Below are 19,040 nucleotides of genomic sequence, written 5' to 3' on the forward strand. Positions count from 1 at the left end.
CAAGCTATGGGGTTTGCTCCTAAAGATGGGTATCGATGAAAATATAGTATATTTTTTAGCCGATCTCCATAGGGACCTTACAGCCATAGTGAGATACGATTGTAAGGGGAATTGTACGGGCAAGATAGGTATAACCAACGGGGTCAGGCAAGGATGTATTTTAGCCCCCCTATTATTTACCCTATACATCAACGAGTTGGCCAGTGTGTTAGGAGTAGCTTGCAAGGATATCCCGAGGGCAGGCAAGTTCCCCATTCCCGCATTATTATATGCGGATGATGCCGCTCTTTTAGCGCGCACGTCAGTAGGGCTACAAAGTCTTTTAAATTCATTTCATGAGTTTATGTCCTCCCTGGATCTTAGCGTCAATTATACCAAATCTCATGTCATGGCCATGGGTACTAAGGGCAGGCATAGGAAGCTGATGACACTCCACTGTAATGGAAATAAGTTATCGAGGGTAACTAGATTCCCATATCTGGGGGTGGTTTTTGACGAAAGTTCCACCTGGCTTCCCCAATTGTCTGAGAAAAGAAATGCTTTTGTCCGGTCTATTTTTGCAGTTTTGGGTTTTTCCCGCAAATTGGGGGTAAAACCATTGCAGGCAGTGTTAAAGGTTTATGCCGCCAAATGTGTTTCCATAGCTATGTATGGCGCAGATCTATGGGGTTTTAAGAACGCCAAGTTGTTACAGGTGGCAGAGGACAAGTTTTTGAAATCCATTTTATCAGTACCACAATCGACCTCAGGTTTCATAGTGCACCAAGAATGTGGGGTGGAATATCTAGAAGACCGGATTGCTATTGCACTCCGATTAAAGTGGATTGCGGTTTGGATGTACCCGGAATTGGAGGTGAACCATGAGATCCTGAGGGACTGTCTTACTTTAGAACATTGGGACTCCATTCCATGGCTAAAATATGTTAAAAAACTTGCAGCCTCCTTAGGTCGCCCAGAATTATTTGATGAGCCGTCCAAACTGGTCAAGGGAGACATGAAATGGGTCAAGACCGCATTCAGGCTGCACAAAGGGATGGATAGAGAAGGTCATGAGTTGACTAAGTCAACCGTGAGAGCCCATCAGTTAGTAGTAACAGATCATGACCTAGAACAGTATCTGAAGGTTGTTAACAATGCTAACCATAGATATTTACTAACCAAGTTTAGGCTGAACAAACTTCATCTCCTTCTCTCTGGGTGCCCATGCTGGACCAAGGTATCAGAATTAGAATTGTGTACTTGTGATAGATTTTCGATAATGGACACTGCTCACTTCATGTTCTTTTGTGGTTATTTTACGGACATTCGGAAAAAATTCATTGTACCCCTACAAAAAGATAAAGGGTTTAGACAAGTGAAACCGGCCTTAATGCATCTTCAGTTACTGTCCAATATGTGGGAAATCAATGTTGCTACATTTTTAACCATAACCATGAGACTAAGGAAAAAACTAATTAGTTCTAGATAAAAGTCTTGCATGCTCTATTTTTAGAGTTGGTAAATAATGAATTTTAAGTAAATTGGAGGATCTGTGTATGCTTCTTAAATCTGCATATGAATTCTGTATATATTTTGTACAGTTTTTGTTTTTATCTTTTTTATATTTCTTGCTGTTTGTTGACCATATTGTAATTTGGTACCTCGGCCCTTCGTTTTTTGGACTTTGTATACTTTTGTGGTTTTTGTAATGAACCGAATAAAGTATTTCTGACTGACTGAGTCAGACCCCACAAAGTAGAGAACAGATCGCCTACAGTGCTAGCGCAGTTTAGGCTCGACATAAAAAAAGACTGAGGTGAAGGGCAGCTCCCGAAAATGGTTTTGTGATTGTTAGGTGATTAGCAGTGTATATAAAGCTCTGTCCTGAGCCGGCCTTTATCCCCAGAAGACAAAGCATAGAAGAAACAAAGAGCTTTGACTACCTGATTTAAAAATATAGAATCTTAAATGAAAACCGCACAGTTTATTAATGTGAATAAGGCTTCAATGTCATATGAATGTTGTTTTAGTTTGACACAAAGAACATTGTTAACACCACGCTCCTGAACATAGTTGGTGACACTTTCTTCTGCTCTGCACTTCAGCCAACAAGTATTTCATCCCTCAGAAGGAGGCTAGCAAGGGACTTTCCTATGGCTTGGTCATGTCAATAATTCAGTCTAATGCCATGTAGTGCGACCTATCTAGCAACTGGTATAAGTCTGTACTGCTTCTACTCCGGGTTGAGTCGTGGTCAGCGTTTCTATGTATACAGGAAAAGGTTTATTTTCTGAGGAGCCTGTGCCCCAGTAGCGGCCAAGAACCCTTTGAGGTCATTTTTAGGAAACAACAAGCTGAGGCTGCCGAAAAGGTTAATCATTACCATTCACAAAGCCAGTAAACATCTTCGAACAGCTGTTACAGAGATGAGACTGGAAAAAGTTTGGAGAACTTTACATAAAGAGGACAGGGATTGCTTTTTTTTACGAAAGTCCATTTTTTTATCGCACAAAGAGCTGGAGGAAGTAGATGGAGCACATATGGTATTATCCCCTTTTCGGACCATACAGATATAGGCTACGATGGGACCTCAGGGAAAGCAGGAACTGCCAATTTAAACGCCAATACCCGGCTAATAAAGTAAAAATTAGACAAGCCATTATTTTCTACTTAGTCATCCACTGCAAAGGTGCCAACTCTCCTGCCACAAACTAGGACCCCCTTAAAGCGGTTGGCCAAGAGAGCCTGGTAACAGAAGAGGCCTCTTGGAGGTGTTAACAGAGATTAGTGGATAGCATGTTAAGAGAACTCTTAGAGTTAAAAACTGAACATTAACTACGAATCATGCTTAAGCGTTTAAATCAGAATAACAGAATAAAGGCTCAACTCCCTATATTCCAAAATGCTTTAAGTGGAGCAAATGCTTCTTTCCTTAGGACAAACCTTTTACAGAACATGGAATAGGGTACGAAAGCAACTTGCCAACAGGCTCAGAACAAATGCTAAGAGACAATTCTTAGATGAGAGATGGAATGTAGTTTGTGATAATGCAGGAAGCTCATTATCTTTCGGCAAATTTATAATCAACTATATAATAGGGGGACTGATATATTAGCAGGGATGCAAGATTACTTGTAAAAGTCACCTTCATTATGAAATCCTGAGCAGCGACACAAGATGGAAAGCCCAATTAAGGTTGATGAAGTTTTTGGGCTCCGATAGGGCACTGGAACCAGCTACACCGCCGGAAGACCAATGGAGATCTTCTTGCATCTGTTATGGCCAATCTCTTTAATACCTTCATTGAGAAGGAAGGGATAACACCATAGATGACTGAGGTCGGCATCACTTTAATTACAAAGTTAGACCCATTGGAAAGAGCACTGTATTGTCCCACGATACCGATGAACAGAGACACAACCATTATCACTGGAAGTTTAACCAACAGACCCTATAAATCTCAGAGCCTGACCAGTCAGGTTTGTCCAGCGTAGACAAATGCATTACAGAATTAGAAAAATGATTCCTCCTTTAGAAAAGGTTAGGGGGAAGAACTTTGCTGCAGCTGAGGTGACGTTAGCTGTTTGAATGTGTTAATTAGTCTTTACATCGATTGGCCCAGGGTGAATATTAAAGCTCCCAAAGCAAGGACACTGCTTAATGGGAGGAACCCCTTAATCTTTATCGGAGGACAATACAAGGTTAGTGCCGTATCACCACGTTTGGTTTAGCAATGGAGCCCTTTGCAGATATAGTATGACAACATCAAAATGTAGCAAGCATTCCCTTTGGAGGTGCAGTGCATAAAATCAGACTCTTTCACAATTACTTCCATCTTACTAGGGGAGCGATTTGGTGGACCTTAAAGAACCATTATGACTCTTAAGCAAGAACTGGAGAGTTATGGGACACCATAAGGATTAAATGTGAACTACTGGAGGTGGTCTAGTCTGTTCATCAGGTCTGAGGAGGTACAATGGCTTGACAGCTCTACTCCTTTTCACTGTGAAACAAAAATGAACATATAACTCTAAGTTCACTTGATGAGGCCTTGCGACGTTGATCAGGCAGCTAACCTGCTGAGACAGGTAGAAGACTTAAAGGAATCTGGGGAAATGGACACTATTATATTATCTGGTTTGGCTGAATAAATAAGAAATCTGCATAGCACCTCAGCTCTTATACCAGGTCATCACCCCTCTACAGGTTGAGTTGTTGTGGTATGTTTATTTTGTTCTGCTCATTCTGTTTGAATGGTTCGTATTCTTTTTCTACTGTTTTGTCATTTTAAAAATCATTAAAACATTGAAAGAAAATAAAAAACAAGGTCACCCTCCGAGATAAAAAAAAATAATTCATGAAGGCATTTGCAACAAGAGAATCTGGGGGTCAGTCGATCAAGAATGATCAATGAGGGTGGAACACTGGGCGCTTTAAGGCATTTTACCCCAGCACATCCTTAAAGGGATATGTTTTATCGAAACGAGTACGTTAGAAAATCTAAATGTTATCCCCAATAAATGTTATTCCCATGAAAAACTAAGAACTGCAAACTCAACATTGCAACATGTTGGATCAGCTATGTCATGTCAAGTGTCTTGGTCCTGCTTTTACTCACCTGTGTGCTCTTTTGCCCAAGATCCCATTGTGGGTGAGTGTTCTCGTTCCGCCTCTTTCAATATTGGTGCTACCACTCTGTGAACACCAACAATGTTCTTTTTTCATTACGGACTTTATATTTCTGCCTTCGCTTTCTCCTTAGCCTATTCATATTTGCTCACATTCTCAATGTATCTTCTGGTGATTATCTGACTCCAGCCATGGGAGCAGGTTGTGAAACAGCAACTTTAAATTGGCATTGTATTTAATGAGTCAAGAGGTATGGGTCAAGAGGCTAGTGAAGGAGGAAAATGCAGAAAAACTGATGCAGCAGGGCTGCAAATAAGAGAAGGGAGAGTCAGTGAGGGGTAGCTGACTACTGGGAAGGATGGGATACAAAATGCTAAGAACCTCAGACAAGATTTGCTCATATTCTATGCATGCAAACAGACCGGAATCAGACCAGAATTTGTAAACCCAAACATGGCTTTCATTTAGCATTTTCCGCCTGAAAAACTGCCAGCAATTAAATTCTAGTCAATTTCCCCCTATTATTTTTTCAAAACATTTGTAGTTCCTGTTACCATACTTTAGCACACATGCCTTTGTACTGAACAGCTTGAATGGCAGACACATACACTTGTACGGTTACCTTCTGCACGAGAGGTAGTTCAGACAGTATATTTGATGAGAAAATACAATCTCAGGGGGCAGTAGAATGATGGCCCTCAGAATACCGGAAGGCTGCAGTTTCAATGGTGAGGCTGCCATTCACCAAATAATTTGCAAGCAGTTATTTGCAGTCCAGAGAATGCCTTAACATCTGGAAAATGTTAAGATAAATCTCGATGGCAATCAAGTACTTGTTTTTAGAACAAGCAGTCCATGCTTTGCCTGGTAGGACTGACGATGAATAGGGCGCTAATTAATTCAGAAGACCAGCTTTCAAGTTCTCTGATATTTTTGATGTAATTCTGGTGTACCTTTCAAACAAAATGTGATTATCCCACCATTTCCTCTGGATGACGACCTGTACAAGAGGTACACGTTGTTATATTAAAAAACAAAACTTTACAATTTCTGTATGCTTATTTAAAGCTACATAGAACGCATTGTACTCATGGCCGCATCTTTGTATGGTTCTTGTTCTTTAAGAAATTATAAATAAAAAGGAAAATCAACTAAAAACTAAGAATTTCTGGTTCTAGTGGCATTAAAGAACTAACAGACAGTACAGATAAGCTCAATCTCCTTCACTTCATTAAGTGCTTTTGCCTTTGGCTCACAAATCATTATTTTAGTAGATAGCAATTATTCAGACAAGTAAGGATGAGGGCCAGAATATTCATACTTACATATCGTTCCCAGTCAATTTCTGCATAAAATCCATTTGGGGCTCCATTTGCTTTCTTCTGGAAGAGATTTAATAGTACAAGGAACATTTAATAGAAATATTAACTTGTTGCTGATATTCAGTGATATGCAAGATGAGAATTAACAGAGGAGGAATGGGAATTCTGTGTTTAAAAAAAAAAAAAGAAATGCTTAATTATTTGAGGACAATATTAAAGTATTGCTTTATTTAAAATAGGTCATTAGCAGAATTGGTTTAAAGACCATTTTTAAAATATGCCGAAATTACGCCCCATTGTTTTCTAACCGTAGACATCTGCCTATTGGCACTAATCGTCTCAAACGACAACTCTCATATAAACCAACTACGTTCCTGTAGTTAGAACGTGTGCACGTCACGCGCCCACGTCATCCGATGGAACCACGCACACCAGCTACCGGCGTTCTCCTTCTTAGTCGGAGAACGCATGGAGAATGGTGCCGGCGGGATCCTATGAAGCCAGAAGTAGGTATCCTAAGGCAGGCTCTCCTTGACAAAGTAAGTGTGCTTAAACAATTCAGGCGGTAGCGAAATAAGTGTTTTTTTTTTTACTGGCATTCCTCAGTAGATGTCCAAACTTATGTTCTTTAGTGTGGGACTACAGGAGTCCCCCATCTTCAGGGATCCGTTTGAGCATCATTAAGTAATATACATAGTAGGCACTGAACTTTCCTGTATTTCTGCCAATGTTCACATTTGTTCCCTGTGATAGCAGGACAAGCATAGAATTTGAAATTCGAGCAGCTCATACGAATAATGATTAGTGCGCGGTTTGCACAGACCACAAATAGATATGTTTATTTACCAAGCAATTAAAAAATTCACCTTATCGTGTTCGACATGACAAATCAGCGTTTATCGCTCACACTGTCACTCATGCACATACTTGTGACTACGGAAGGCGTTTGTATTTTGCATGCCAGGATTATAACATGCAAAAAATCGGGGGTTCACAGAATGCCTGTTGAGTTCAGTACGGTATATTGAGACACCCCACTTTACTGTTTCGACCACGTATAGAGGTAAGAGTGCCGCAGAGAGCTCGGGAAATATGGATGTGTCAAGCAAGCGGTATGGCACAACAGTATATATGTAATGTCGCACAAGTTACTTACCTTCAGTAACGATATATCTGTAAGAAGCATTAGTAGTGATAGATTCCTTACCTTAGAAGTACCCCCAGGTGTCAGACTGGATCCGGAAAGTTTCGTCAGCAGTACCCCTGCACATCGGTAGGCGTAGTCGTGCGGCTCCGCGTGCATCGTTGGTGTCGAGATTACGTCGCTGAAGCTACTTAGACGCGCGGACATCAGTTCTGTACATGACTTTCTGCGCCAGGAACGCAGAGCCATGCAAGAAACTGACCACTGGTGCCATGAAACTAGGGCCCAGGAAGGGATGACCTTAACCCTACAAATCAGTTCACAGAAAGGGGAGGATGGGTGGTGCGGCAAGGAATCTATCACTACTAATGTTTCTTACAGATATATCGTTACCAAAGGTAAGTAACTTGTGCATCTGAAAGTAACAGGCTGCCCTACGTAATACCACTGCGTAACTGGCTCACTCCGTAGCCACGGTAGGAGGAGACAGCATGCCACGGTCAGGTGAAGTGTCAAGACCACTGGCATCCCCCAAATCCTCTGCCCAGTACGCATCATAGTCACACTGAGGTGTGAGAGGGTCCTCAGACCCTTCCCAGTCCTCCCCTTCCTCCGAAGTCTGTGAAACGGGCTGAAAATAAGGAGGATGGACATAGGGGAAAAAGGGCCCCTTCGACGTCAGAATCGGCGTCGAGTGACGCCGATCCGGCACAGTGTCAGATTCAGGGCTGAAACTGGGGTTGCCATAGGTGCCGGACGTCTGAGGTGGTGCAGGAGGAGGGGTCGACACCGGTGGAGGTGTTATGAGGTCAACCGGTGTCTCCCGGGATCCGAGCCAAAGAATCGGGCCACGGCAGCAAGAAACTCTTGCACCAGAGCAGGCGTCGCCGACGGACCCGGAAACGGTCAGCAGGCCAGCGACGACGTTGCAGGCTCCGCCGAAGCCGCAGGGTGGCACCAACCGCAGCCTCAATCGCGACACGCTAGGGGAAGTCGAGGAGCAACTACGCTTCTACAAATTCTTCTCGGAATGCTTCGACTTACGTGACCCAGAGTACGAAAACTTAAATCCAGAGGAACATTGGTGATAGCTCTGCGACCATTCCCTCGACCTCCCATGGGACCAGGACCTTGAGCGGGAAGGGACAGACTGCTTGACTTCCAGCAAATTTCGGGACAGCTCCCACAACGTCTTCGGCATCATGGTCCAGCAGTTTGGGCACGACTTTGAGTTGTGGTCACGCCCAGGCAGTAGACACACACAAGGTGTGGGTCAGTCATCGACATCATGCAGTGACAGTCCCCACAGGTCTTAAAGCTGGACATCCCTATGACACCAGGTCGTAGGGTGGGTGCATCTAAGTAGGTCCAGCGACGACATCTCAACGCCAACGACGCACACGGAGCCGCACAACGACGCCTACCGAAAAGCAGGGGTACTCCTGGCGAAAACTTTCCGGATCCAGTCTGACACCTGGGGGTAATTCTAAGGTAAGGAATCTATCACTACATGTTTCTTTCAGATTGTCATTTTATGTTGTATGTCCCCTTTCTCTCCTTTACAGATTGTTATCAGCTTGTGAGCCCTTAAGTACAGTCATCACATCACCTGCACAGAACACCTTAGCGTGTGTGCTGATATATTCACTTTTTACACACGTGGCAAATAATTTTTAGCGCCACTTCACTATTCACATCACGGTCCTGAAGAACGCCTCCGGGAATTATAGCGTGGCTGAATCATGTTGACCCCTTTTTAAACTGAGATTTAGAAGATCATTTTATCTTCATAAATATCTCACCCTGTTTTTAATAAGCCCAAAGGCCCCTTAAATAAAGCACTACCCGTCTGGGCACTTTAGAGGCATTTTTAAGACACCCGTTCACACACACATTTTCACAAAAAAACCCGCTCCACTGTAATCAGGTGTTGTAGCAGAGCTGGGTCGGATTCGGCAACCCAGCTGGGAACTCAATGACGACGCATGCCACCAACTAGGTTTGGGGGTGAGGGTTCTTTTAAAAACCTTAATGGTTTCCTGCATTTAACTTTGGGGAAGAGGAGGTACTCCTTTCCTTCTTTGCGCTCTCTCCTTTGTTTATTTTATACATATACACTCATACATGTATGTATTTTTTTTAGGGTACTTTAATGTTTAATTTTTTTGTTTTAAAGAGCCGACAAGCATCCCAAGGTCCTATTCTGGGTTCTTAATACCCCCAAAGCATTCTTGATTAAGTGGTCATTTTACATATCTTTTCTAAATGATGCAGGAAAAAAAACACACCAAAAAAATACAAATGGGAGAAGATATTAAACCAAGGCAGTGTATACATCAGAAAATTAACACCTGCTAAAGGGTATTACTACACACACACACAATCACAAAAAATACAGTTTCACATAAGTTCACATACCTATGCTCAGAAAACACTTTGTCCTCTGTGCCTGAAGCGTTGCTAAGAAGAGCTTGGAAAAAATAAACAACCATTGGTCTCTTTTGAAACTACCAAATTGTTCGGTACTATCCCTAGACGTCCGGATGGCTTTCGACACCATCAAATAGCCATACTTGATGGCGGTGCTCAAACAAATGGGATTTGGACCACAATTTATATCTTGGCTCAGCCTCCTATATACAAACCCGCAGGTACAGGTAGTGGTCAACGGTGAGAGGTCACGTATATTTCCGCTGGATCCAGCGACATCTCATAATACGTGGAGTGCGCTGGTCGGAGGACAGGCTCTCGTACACTGACTATATCCTTTTATATATTGCGTCCCTCCGGGCCTCCATAACTAGAACACTGAACATCTTTGCCACCTTCGATCGGTACTCAGGATATACCATCAACTGGACCAAGTCCGTAGTGTTGTGGGTAGATGCCGAATCTGCCTGTGGATTGTGAGGCACAGGTGGCGACAGTCGGATTTTGATACCTGGGCATCTTTGTAACAGATGATCAGGCATGCTTTTAGTCTCGTAATCTACTACCTCCTCTGGAATGCCTCAAAAGCGGCGCTGTTTAAAATTATGGCCCTGCCGAGATTCCTATATGTATTAAAAAATACTCTGTTCCAGGTTCAAGATTCATATTTTAATTCAATAGACAGTGAGGTGCGCTCCCTCCTGTGGCCCCCCAAGGATCGTCATTAAATTGACTCGTAGTTGGTACAATGAAGGGATCGCATTGCCACACATTCAAACGTATTACAGGGCAGCTCAACTCGCAAACATTAATGGGTCCACCAACCATTAACAGAGCCGGTGTACCATGTGGATCGGCTGATAATGCAACCAAGAAGGTATCTACAGGTACTTTAGACTGAACCACAACGACTCCCGCTTGAGGGCCCTACGGCGGCGACAGTGAACCAGTGGTACATGGCTCTCTCCAAGTTAGGGTGGAAAAATAAGCTCACCAAAGCCACACCACTTTGGGAATCCCAACAACTGGGCGCCTCAGAAATAAGAAAAGGTTTCGCTAGGTGGGACTTGATAGAGATTTCGTGGCTGGGTGACCTCCACATTGGTATAGAGATTGTTTCATTCCAACACATACAAAAAACATACAAACTGGCCCGGACTGAGTACTTCTGTTACTTGCAGATCTGCCATGTCAGTGACCCCACGGAGCTGAACTCCTGGAGTCTTCACCTCTGGAATGTAGACTCCTTGAGGAACACCAGCCCAGAAAGGCTCTCTCACTCACTTATGGAAAGCTGATTAATAATTTTCCAGACACTCTCACAGTCCTAAAAGATCGCTGGAGCTTAGATATACCGGACTTGCAAGAGGAGGACTGGCCCAAAGCATTATCCTCCCCGAGGAAAGTAGTAATCAGGGCCCGGTTCAGACTAATCCAGCTCAAAATACTGCATAGGGTATACATTTCTTGCACTACGCTCATGAAAATGGGACGTAGGGCAGAAGCAACCTGTAACAGAGAATGTGGGGAGGTGGGGTCGTTCCCCCATATAATATGGAAGTGTCCGGTGATTCAGAACTACTAACAGGGAATAGTTTTATGCATGTCAGGGGTGGTGAGAGAAGAGCTTACGCTGTCGCCCAAACGGAGCATTTGAATATGTGGGAGGATACAAACCTGGGGCAAGATGACCAAACCTGGGTAACCCTAGGTCTTATGCTGGCAAAACAAAATATAGCGTGCCACAGGGGAGCTACTCCCCCGCCCACGCTTTGTGACTGGAAGAGAGATATGGACTGGTGCATGGTAGCAGAGAATACTGTCTATGTAAAAAGAGGGTGTCCGAAAAAGTGGGGGAAAATCAGGAACAAATATAGGGGGTATCATGTACGCCTCCTGTGGGTAAAGCAAATCTTTCCATGATTCATTCAGAGACCACCTGATGGGGAAAATTAGAATAACCGTGGGTAAAGAGGACAATGGCCTGGAGAGGACCATTATGGATGCCCTGTGGGTGGGGGGAGGAGGTAGTGGTGCTTGGTTGTGTATGCAATAATGACAAGGTAAAGATATGACTCTGCTCAGTCATAATAAAAAGATATAAATAATAAAATTACCAAAAAGTTGTAGGTCTTTGCAATGAGTGTCTATAATTTCGGCAAATTTACTGGACTCCGAGATGGTGTAAGTCGGAGAACCTGCTGTGTACAGTTCACCTGTGTCTCAAAGCATCCATAACTATCTGGTAAAACACCCGTGAAGGCATGTTCAGGGCTTGTGACCCACATACCTTGTGCTGACACCAAATACTAGTTTCAGGAATCCCTCCTCACACCACTTCCAAGCTTGCAGGGAAGAGTAAGAACGATTACCTCCCATTTGGAATGAAAATGACTCGACAGAGTTTTGGTATAGTGTGCAATCTACTCTGGGAACAAATCACATAGCGGATTCGCCAAATTAAAAGTTAAAATAGTCACTGTTTGGTTTTTGTAGGCAGAACCATTTCATGAAACGTAACTTAGCAAATGCTAATGAGAGTGCTCCCTAATAGGTTAGTTGAGACATGCTGCAACAGTGTAATCGATATGTGTAAGACTAAGTGCCTGTCGTTGAGTGCACCCTCTTCTAAGTGGTGCAAGTAATTATACAAATATTTCATGCACCATACCAAGGTATTGACATTGCTAATCCTCCTCTTAAGTCAATATGGGTCAGATTGTACTTTTTTTCTCCTGTGCAGCGTATATGTCCGGGCATGAATGTTTATCACCTGTGGTACATAATTAATATCTCATGCAGTGCATATTTTGACATGTAGTAAGCATGCTCTGTGTGCAAAGGCTTGGCAGTTTGGCCTGGACTGTTCCCATGAGGCACAGGGTCAGACTGATTTGCATATTGCCATGTCTGAACTGGGGTGGCAGAGTGGGCTAAAGAACGGTGATGGATTAAACACCCAATCTATTGACTGGGTGTGAGTGTTTGATTGGTTCAGATGCTCCGTCCATCACCACCCCCGTTTTGTACCACAAAGGTTATACACACATCGAGGGAATTCTAGGAAATGGTTACCATCTTGAACAGGGCTACAACAATTATGAGCTACAACATAGTAGAAGCAGGTTGAGTTGACTTCCTTATTAAGAACTTTAATCAATCCCTAGTGGAAACAGGACCCAGAAGCAATGCAAGGAGTATTAGAACATTGGAATAAATCTGTACAGCCATTCGAAAGAGCAGACAAGACGGGGCCCCAGGTCCAAATGGAATATCAAATGTACTGTATAAACCAATCCGGCCTTTTGGGCAGACAAACTGACAGTTGTTTTCATCTCTTCCCTCCAACTGGAATCTATTACGGCATCAGGGGTGATTATTGAGCCTTCCCACATCTTCAAAGAAGGTGACCGCTGCCTCACGAAAAACTATGGTCGCATTACGTTAACAGATACTGAAGTAAAGTACTTTGCAGGTCCTCTTTTAACAGATCTTCTGTCTTGGGCAAACAATATTCTGCCCAATCAATTAGGGTTTGTACAAGGGGACGAGACTGCAGCCAACGTTTTATCCTCATTGTTAATTATGGACACGCAAAATTTGAAAGTGCAACCTCCATCTTTGTTTTTTAGTGGATTTTAAGCCAGCATCAGACTATGTGCAGCGCAACCTACTTTGGCGAAAACTGACTTCCTGAGGCATCCCCACACAGCTCTTAAAAGGAATACAGCTGTAATATTGACACCTGGAGAAGAGTAAGGATTAGGGATAGCTCCTTTCTATCCCGGAAAATAGCAGCTCTAAAAATACTAAAGCAAGGTTGTGTGCTTGCAACGTACTTGTTTAACCTTTTCTTAGCAGACACCTAACTCCAGCCCTGGATGCAGTAAATGCACATTCTCCCAAGGTAGGAGGCATGCGCATATCAAACCTCTTATAGGCAGATGACATGATACTCCTAACCCAAAATATGCTTACAAAAATCATTTTTAAGTTATGTCTGTATTAAATAGCTAATGGAATGCTGGTAAATGAAGAAAAAAAAGTTATGGAAGTGAGTAAAAAAAAAAAAAAAGAAAATGTACAAGTGGAATTTGCAAGGGCAACATCTGGAGTCGGTTAAAAGCTACAGATTTCTTGGAGTCCTATTTGATGATAAGGGTACCTTCCTACAGCAAAGGCAGGATTTGCAGAGAAAGGGTAACACATTACTTATTGCTTTCCGTAATTTACAGCGATCCTAAGCGATTCCCCAATATACCTGTCAAGCCCAAATAAGGTTCGAGTTTGGCCTACAGAATCAAACCATTGCAAGGAAAGGAGGTTATAATAAAGTATGGAAAAGAATACAATCAACAAATGAAAAACAACTTTCCCTATCCCTTTGGGAAGAAGTTCCAACAAGCACAAGTGCACCATCCAGCCAGTATTTAGGCCTGCGCTGGACAATGTAGGCGTCCGAACACTATGGGAAGGACAATGGCCCCTAATAGCATTTAAAAAAGCGATCAGCTGTAAGATAAACCTCTGTAATAATAGATAAGGAGGGTCTTTCAGCTAGATCTCATGCATGGATGATTATAAATGAATATAATAACGTCAAGCCTCAGCCCTATCTTGAGACTGGGTGGTCAAGAAAGGAAAAAGATCTTCTATATTAGGCATCACTTTGGTCTCCTCCCAGGTCATGCCCATGTTGCACCCTGGCTCCAGGACACAAAAAGCTCAGTTGTAGAATGTGCAAATCTGGAGAGAATATTAGCCCATGAATCGGTCTCTGCCCAGACCTGCTGGACAAGAGGAAATGTTTGCATAAGGCACCCTTAAATAAGCGAGGAATCCGCTTGTGCAGGCAAGCAGGGATTGCATGCTTTAAAAAAGTAATGGACATATTCTTGCATGGTAAATGTACTACATTTTTAAAGAAAGTGCAAAAAAGCTGGAAACTTTTATTAGTGTAATGGTTTTAATTAGCTATGCACTTTTCTAACAATAAGCTAAACTAAACATACATCACATGCACCATCTCAGTATGCTTAAGTAGTGCTGGTTTCCGATTACCTCTGCTGAGTCTGGCAATGATCAAGCTAAGATATGGGCTATGTGGCTCATCAGTGGGAAGGCTGACTTCACCGACCAGGGGGCAGAGGATGCAGCTGCGTGTGCTGCTTTTACATGAGATGGGCATTCAACATGCTCCTGGTAACTCTTGAGCACTTTTTCACCAGTGCAAACTTTCAGAGACTCATGCAACAATGTCCGCAGGAGAAGCAGCCTCACACTAAGATGCACCCTGTCCTTGTGGACATGTCAGGAGTCACTTGTGTTTTAAACCCTTCTAACACTAAGAGTTGTGTTACAAATTACTGAGATGCTTTTATCAATGGCTTATCGGTTGTTAATCCATGAGTATGCCCAGTGAGAGGTGACATATATATATATATATATATATATATATATATATATATAAATAAAATACCGACGAAGGGAGTGCTCTCCCGAAACGAGTCTATTCTGAATAAAAAAAAAACCTGCTAATCTACTGCCGTGCTTGAGAGTGCTGTTTCCTGAAACCCGATTCAGAAAAGGGGGTGGTGATGAACAGAGTGCCTGAATTAAGCAGACCACTCTTACCCAGTCCAAAGATCAGGGCTTGATCCATCACCGTTTTTTAGCTCACTGCACCATCCCAGCTCAGAACTTGGCTATATGCAAATTAGTCTGTTCCTGTCCCAGTGCATGATGGGAACAGGACAAACCAAACTACCAAGCCAATTCTTATACTGGGAAGGAAACAAGCTACCGGGGACCGGTTTCTGGCATTTCAGCCTCGTCGGCCCGGCTTGCTTGAATCCTGATGGTGCAATGAGCAAGGGACTCACATCTGAGTATACCCTTCCACGTTTCCTGAAACCCGGCTGGGTATTTTTGGGAATTCGGAGCTGGTATATTGATCGCGGACACCATCGCGGTTTGAAGCACCCGCTTTCAGAGTGACTCGTTTCTTTGGTGTAAGAGGAGCGTATATATATATATATATATATATATATATATATATATATATATATATATATATATATATATATATATATATATATATATATATATATATATATATATATATATATATATATATATATACACACACACACACACACACTACTCCCCATGTAGAAAAGCAATAGTCTTTGGTTTTTGGAAGAGAAAGCAGGTTCCTGCTCTCTCTTCCAAAAACGATAGCAAACTACAGTGTGCCGGGGGTAGGCACCCCGGGAAACTGCAGGAGCCGGCCCTGGGGGGTGGCGGTCCCCAGGGCCACCACAAGGCTCCAGGAGGGAGGCCGCGTAGCCCCCCTCCCAACATTTAAAAGCCCCGGGGGGTGGTGGTCCCCGAGGCTTTTAAATATTGTGCCCCGGGGAGGTGGAAGGCCCCGGGCGTGTGGGAGGCTTGAGCCCATCCACACAGGTTTTTTTATTTTATTTTTAAAAAGAAGCCCCGGTGGGTGGTGGTCCCCGGAGCTGCCAGGGAGCTCACGGCCATCATCCCGCAACTTTCAGGATAGGAGCGGGCCATCTTCTTGGAAAATTTCGCGGAGATTCGTCAACCGGCGCCAAAGTTATTCCAAATAGAATGTTGCAGATTTCCTATGGAAACTAGGTCTTAACTGTTAGAAAAGGGGTAGCCAATTCTACGGGGTATAGCATGGTGCAGAGCCGGCAGGCTAAACTCCTGAGGACATGTGTGAAGCATCCACGCAGTACACACAGACGACACCCCAGGCACACCACAAAAAGAGGCACAACACCAGTTCAGATGGAAAAGAATAACTTTTATAGTGTCTCAAATTGCCAACAGAAATCACAGTAATCACAATGCTGCGCCAACTGGTGCCAGGGCAATATATACAGGGGGGGATTATTTACAGGGTAACTGAAAAAGGTCCATCAGTTTCCAGGCTGTAGGGGAAAAAACAAAGCAATCATATGGCATAGAACATCAGTAGGCATACAACAGCAGGCATTCTGCATAAAAATAAACATTAGGCATAACGCACAGTATGACCTGCATTAGCGTCTCCTGCAAAAAGAAAAATAGGCGTACAACATTAACATCAGGCCTAGACAGAAATGATCAGAATAGCCTTAAGCCCCCTATGCCCAAAATCAACAGCAGTGAAGCAACAGGAGGTACACCAAAATAGATCAGGCCTGAATCATGAGCATAGGGCCTAATCGCTAGGCAGGGCACCCCAATGTCACCAGACCACATTAGACGGGGGTAGTAGCCCTCGGCGCATGAAGGGTCAACTATATTCCTCCGGGCACTAACCATGCACCCAAATCACCAGGGGCCTGCATGTACTAGCATTCCAATAGGCGTCCCATGCATACCAAAAGGCCTAAAGGGCAAGTATCATGACTATAGCATTTGGTCGAGTTGCCGGGGGCATAACCATATGTCTCAGAGCACATTATGTACCAAATCAGGCGTGTAAGGGAAACCTCATGGCGTAAACATACAGGGCATCACAGGCACCCCTAAGCGCCCCAATGTCATAGGTCATCAACAATGCCCCCTTCACTGTGCAGGTTGGGCACAATGTATCCGCATAGCAGTCAGCTCCACTGCGTAGTCACGCAGACTCTACATTCGTGAATGCCCCCGCACTTGGCAGCTGCCGCTACCTGCGGTGCAGCTGGGTTCCGACGATCAGGCAGGGAGGCATGAGTCACGTCGGAGCCCCTCCCTGGGGCTCGAGAACACTACTGCACCTCAGATGCAGCTGCCCACTGTCATACGGGGAAGCTGTGAGGATCTGTCTGGGCAAAGGGGGCAGGCACCGGTGATGTGCCTCGACACACCCCCCCCTCCTACTCCTTGATGGGCCCCACTCACCGGCTATTCCCGCGAGGCCTCAACTCTCCTCAGAAGCTCCGGTCTTCTCCTGGACGGCCGCTGGTTCTGCGGGGCTCTCCCCTCCTCACGGGAGCCCCGCAGGCTCTTCCCGGCACTTCTTCACTGGCTCCCGCCCTTCGTACTCTCCTCACCTCGGCAGCTTCACCCGGGTCCTCCGGTTCTTCTGATGCCTTCCCGTTCCTTCTCGGGCCAATCAGGGCCCGGCCCTCGGGAGGCGCGGCAGCCTCAGCCAATGGCTGCGCAGCACGGGTTGGGCCGTGGCCGGCACCCCAGTCAGGTGACGCCGCTCTCTCTGGCTTCCTCCGGCCCAGCGCGACTTCCAGCAGTACCGCGGCGGCCCTCCCCAGGCTTCGGAGGCCGCGGCGGTGCAGTGCAGACAGCACAACCTCTTCAGGGGCCGCCCCGGGGCACACGGCAGGTCGGGCGATGCCACACTTCCTTCATCAGCGACTCCGAGGTCGCGGCGGTGATAACTGACACGGCGCTTCCCCGTGGACAGCGCGGGGGCCGCGGCGGTGAGTTCCCGGCAGCGACGAGGGGTAGGCTCCCTCCATTATGAATAACGCTACGCGAGGTAGGCACTCGCTCCGGATGCAGGCAAACTAGGGGTGGGCACCCGCTTGGAATTAGGTTGGCAGTAGGGCGCAATCACGCGGGGTAGGCATCCGCAATGCTTCTCAGTAGAACAGCTCTCCTGGCATCATGGCCACACAGATTAGCCCGGGGCATGCAAAGCGCTTAGAAGCTACACAGCGCTCCTAGCAGTCCAGCACCTTAGGAGGCAACAGTTCTCTTTGTATAGCGCTTTGGAAACAGCAGTTCAGGCAGTAGCCCTTCCAGCAGTGCGGCACTTTGCAAGGCAACAGCATCTTCATGGTACAGCGCTTTAGGATTTTAACGCTTAGGGGGCAGACAGACCCAGCAGGATCAGTGATCCAGACAGGGCGGAGGTAAGATTCGTAGTCCAGAATGGCAGCGGTGCTGAGGCAGGTATCACCTTCCAGATTACGATATCCCTTTCCGACAGCCTTTAAATGGCAGAAAGACTACCATGAAAGGGCTGTCAGAAACGCAATATGGGGCCCCAAACAGGGCCCCTGTCCATTGTGGGCCAATATGAAGTGGTCCTGGGGGCTCATGTAATGCCCCACGCACCATGTGCAAGTCTTTTTCAAATGCTACATCTTTGGGATTTGGCAACAATGAGTATTTCAGACACCAGTTTAAATCATCTTCTTTTCTGATAGCCTACTGCTAGTACCATGTGAGAGACCTCGCCATCAAGCATTTGCTTTGAGAAAAGAACTCAAATTCTCACCTGAGTGTATATCTTTGATTCTTGGAGAGCAAGGTGACTTTTTATGGATTCAAAGGATCTTATATTTTTCATAAAACATTATTCCCACTCTACTGCAGCCATGTGTCATGGACTCAAGGGTCTTTCTTCATTCCCAGGGAGAAGACTGGGTTGCCCACCAAAGGAGTCAGAAGTGATGAGAAAGTATTCAGGTCAGGCACTACTGTAGTGTAGACCTCACTACAGTAGTGCCTGACCTGAATACTTCAGACCTCAGTGTAGTGTTGGTCACTGGTAAGAGTAGAGACGCCGGGCTCTCTCT

At 44.8% G+C, this 19,040-nt stretch overlaps 1 protein-coding gene across 1 annotated transcript in view; it reads right to left on the bottom strand.

Moving 5' to 3' along the window:
- Positions 1-19,040, bottom strand: part of SGIP1 (SH3GL interacting endocytic adaptor 1) — a 1,317,316-nt gene that overhangs the window by 1,043,337 nt on the left and 254,939 nt on the right. Inside the window, exon 4 of the mRNA XM_078668946.1 lies at positions 5,934-5,990. Within this exon, the coding sequence (XP_078525072.1) occupies positions 5,934-5,990 (57 nt within the window). The remainder of the gene's footprint in view (positions 1-5,933; positions 5,991-19,040) is intronic.

The sequence above is a fragment of the Lissotriton helveticus genome, chromosome 1_2 (genome assembly GCF_964261635.1).
Source record: "Lissotriton helveticus chromosome 1_2, aLisHel1.1, whole genome shotgun sequence".
NCBI classification, from domain to species: Eukaryota; Metazoa; Chordata; class Amphibia; order Caudata; family Salamandridae; genus Lissotriton; species Lissotriton helveticus.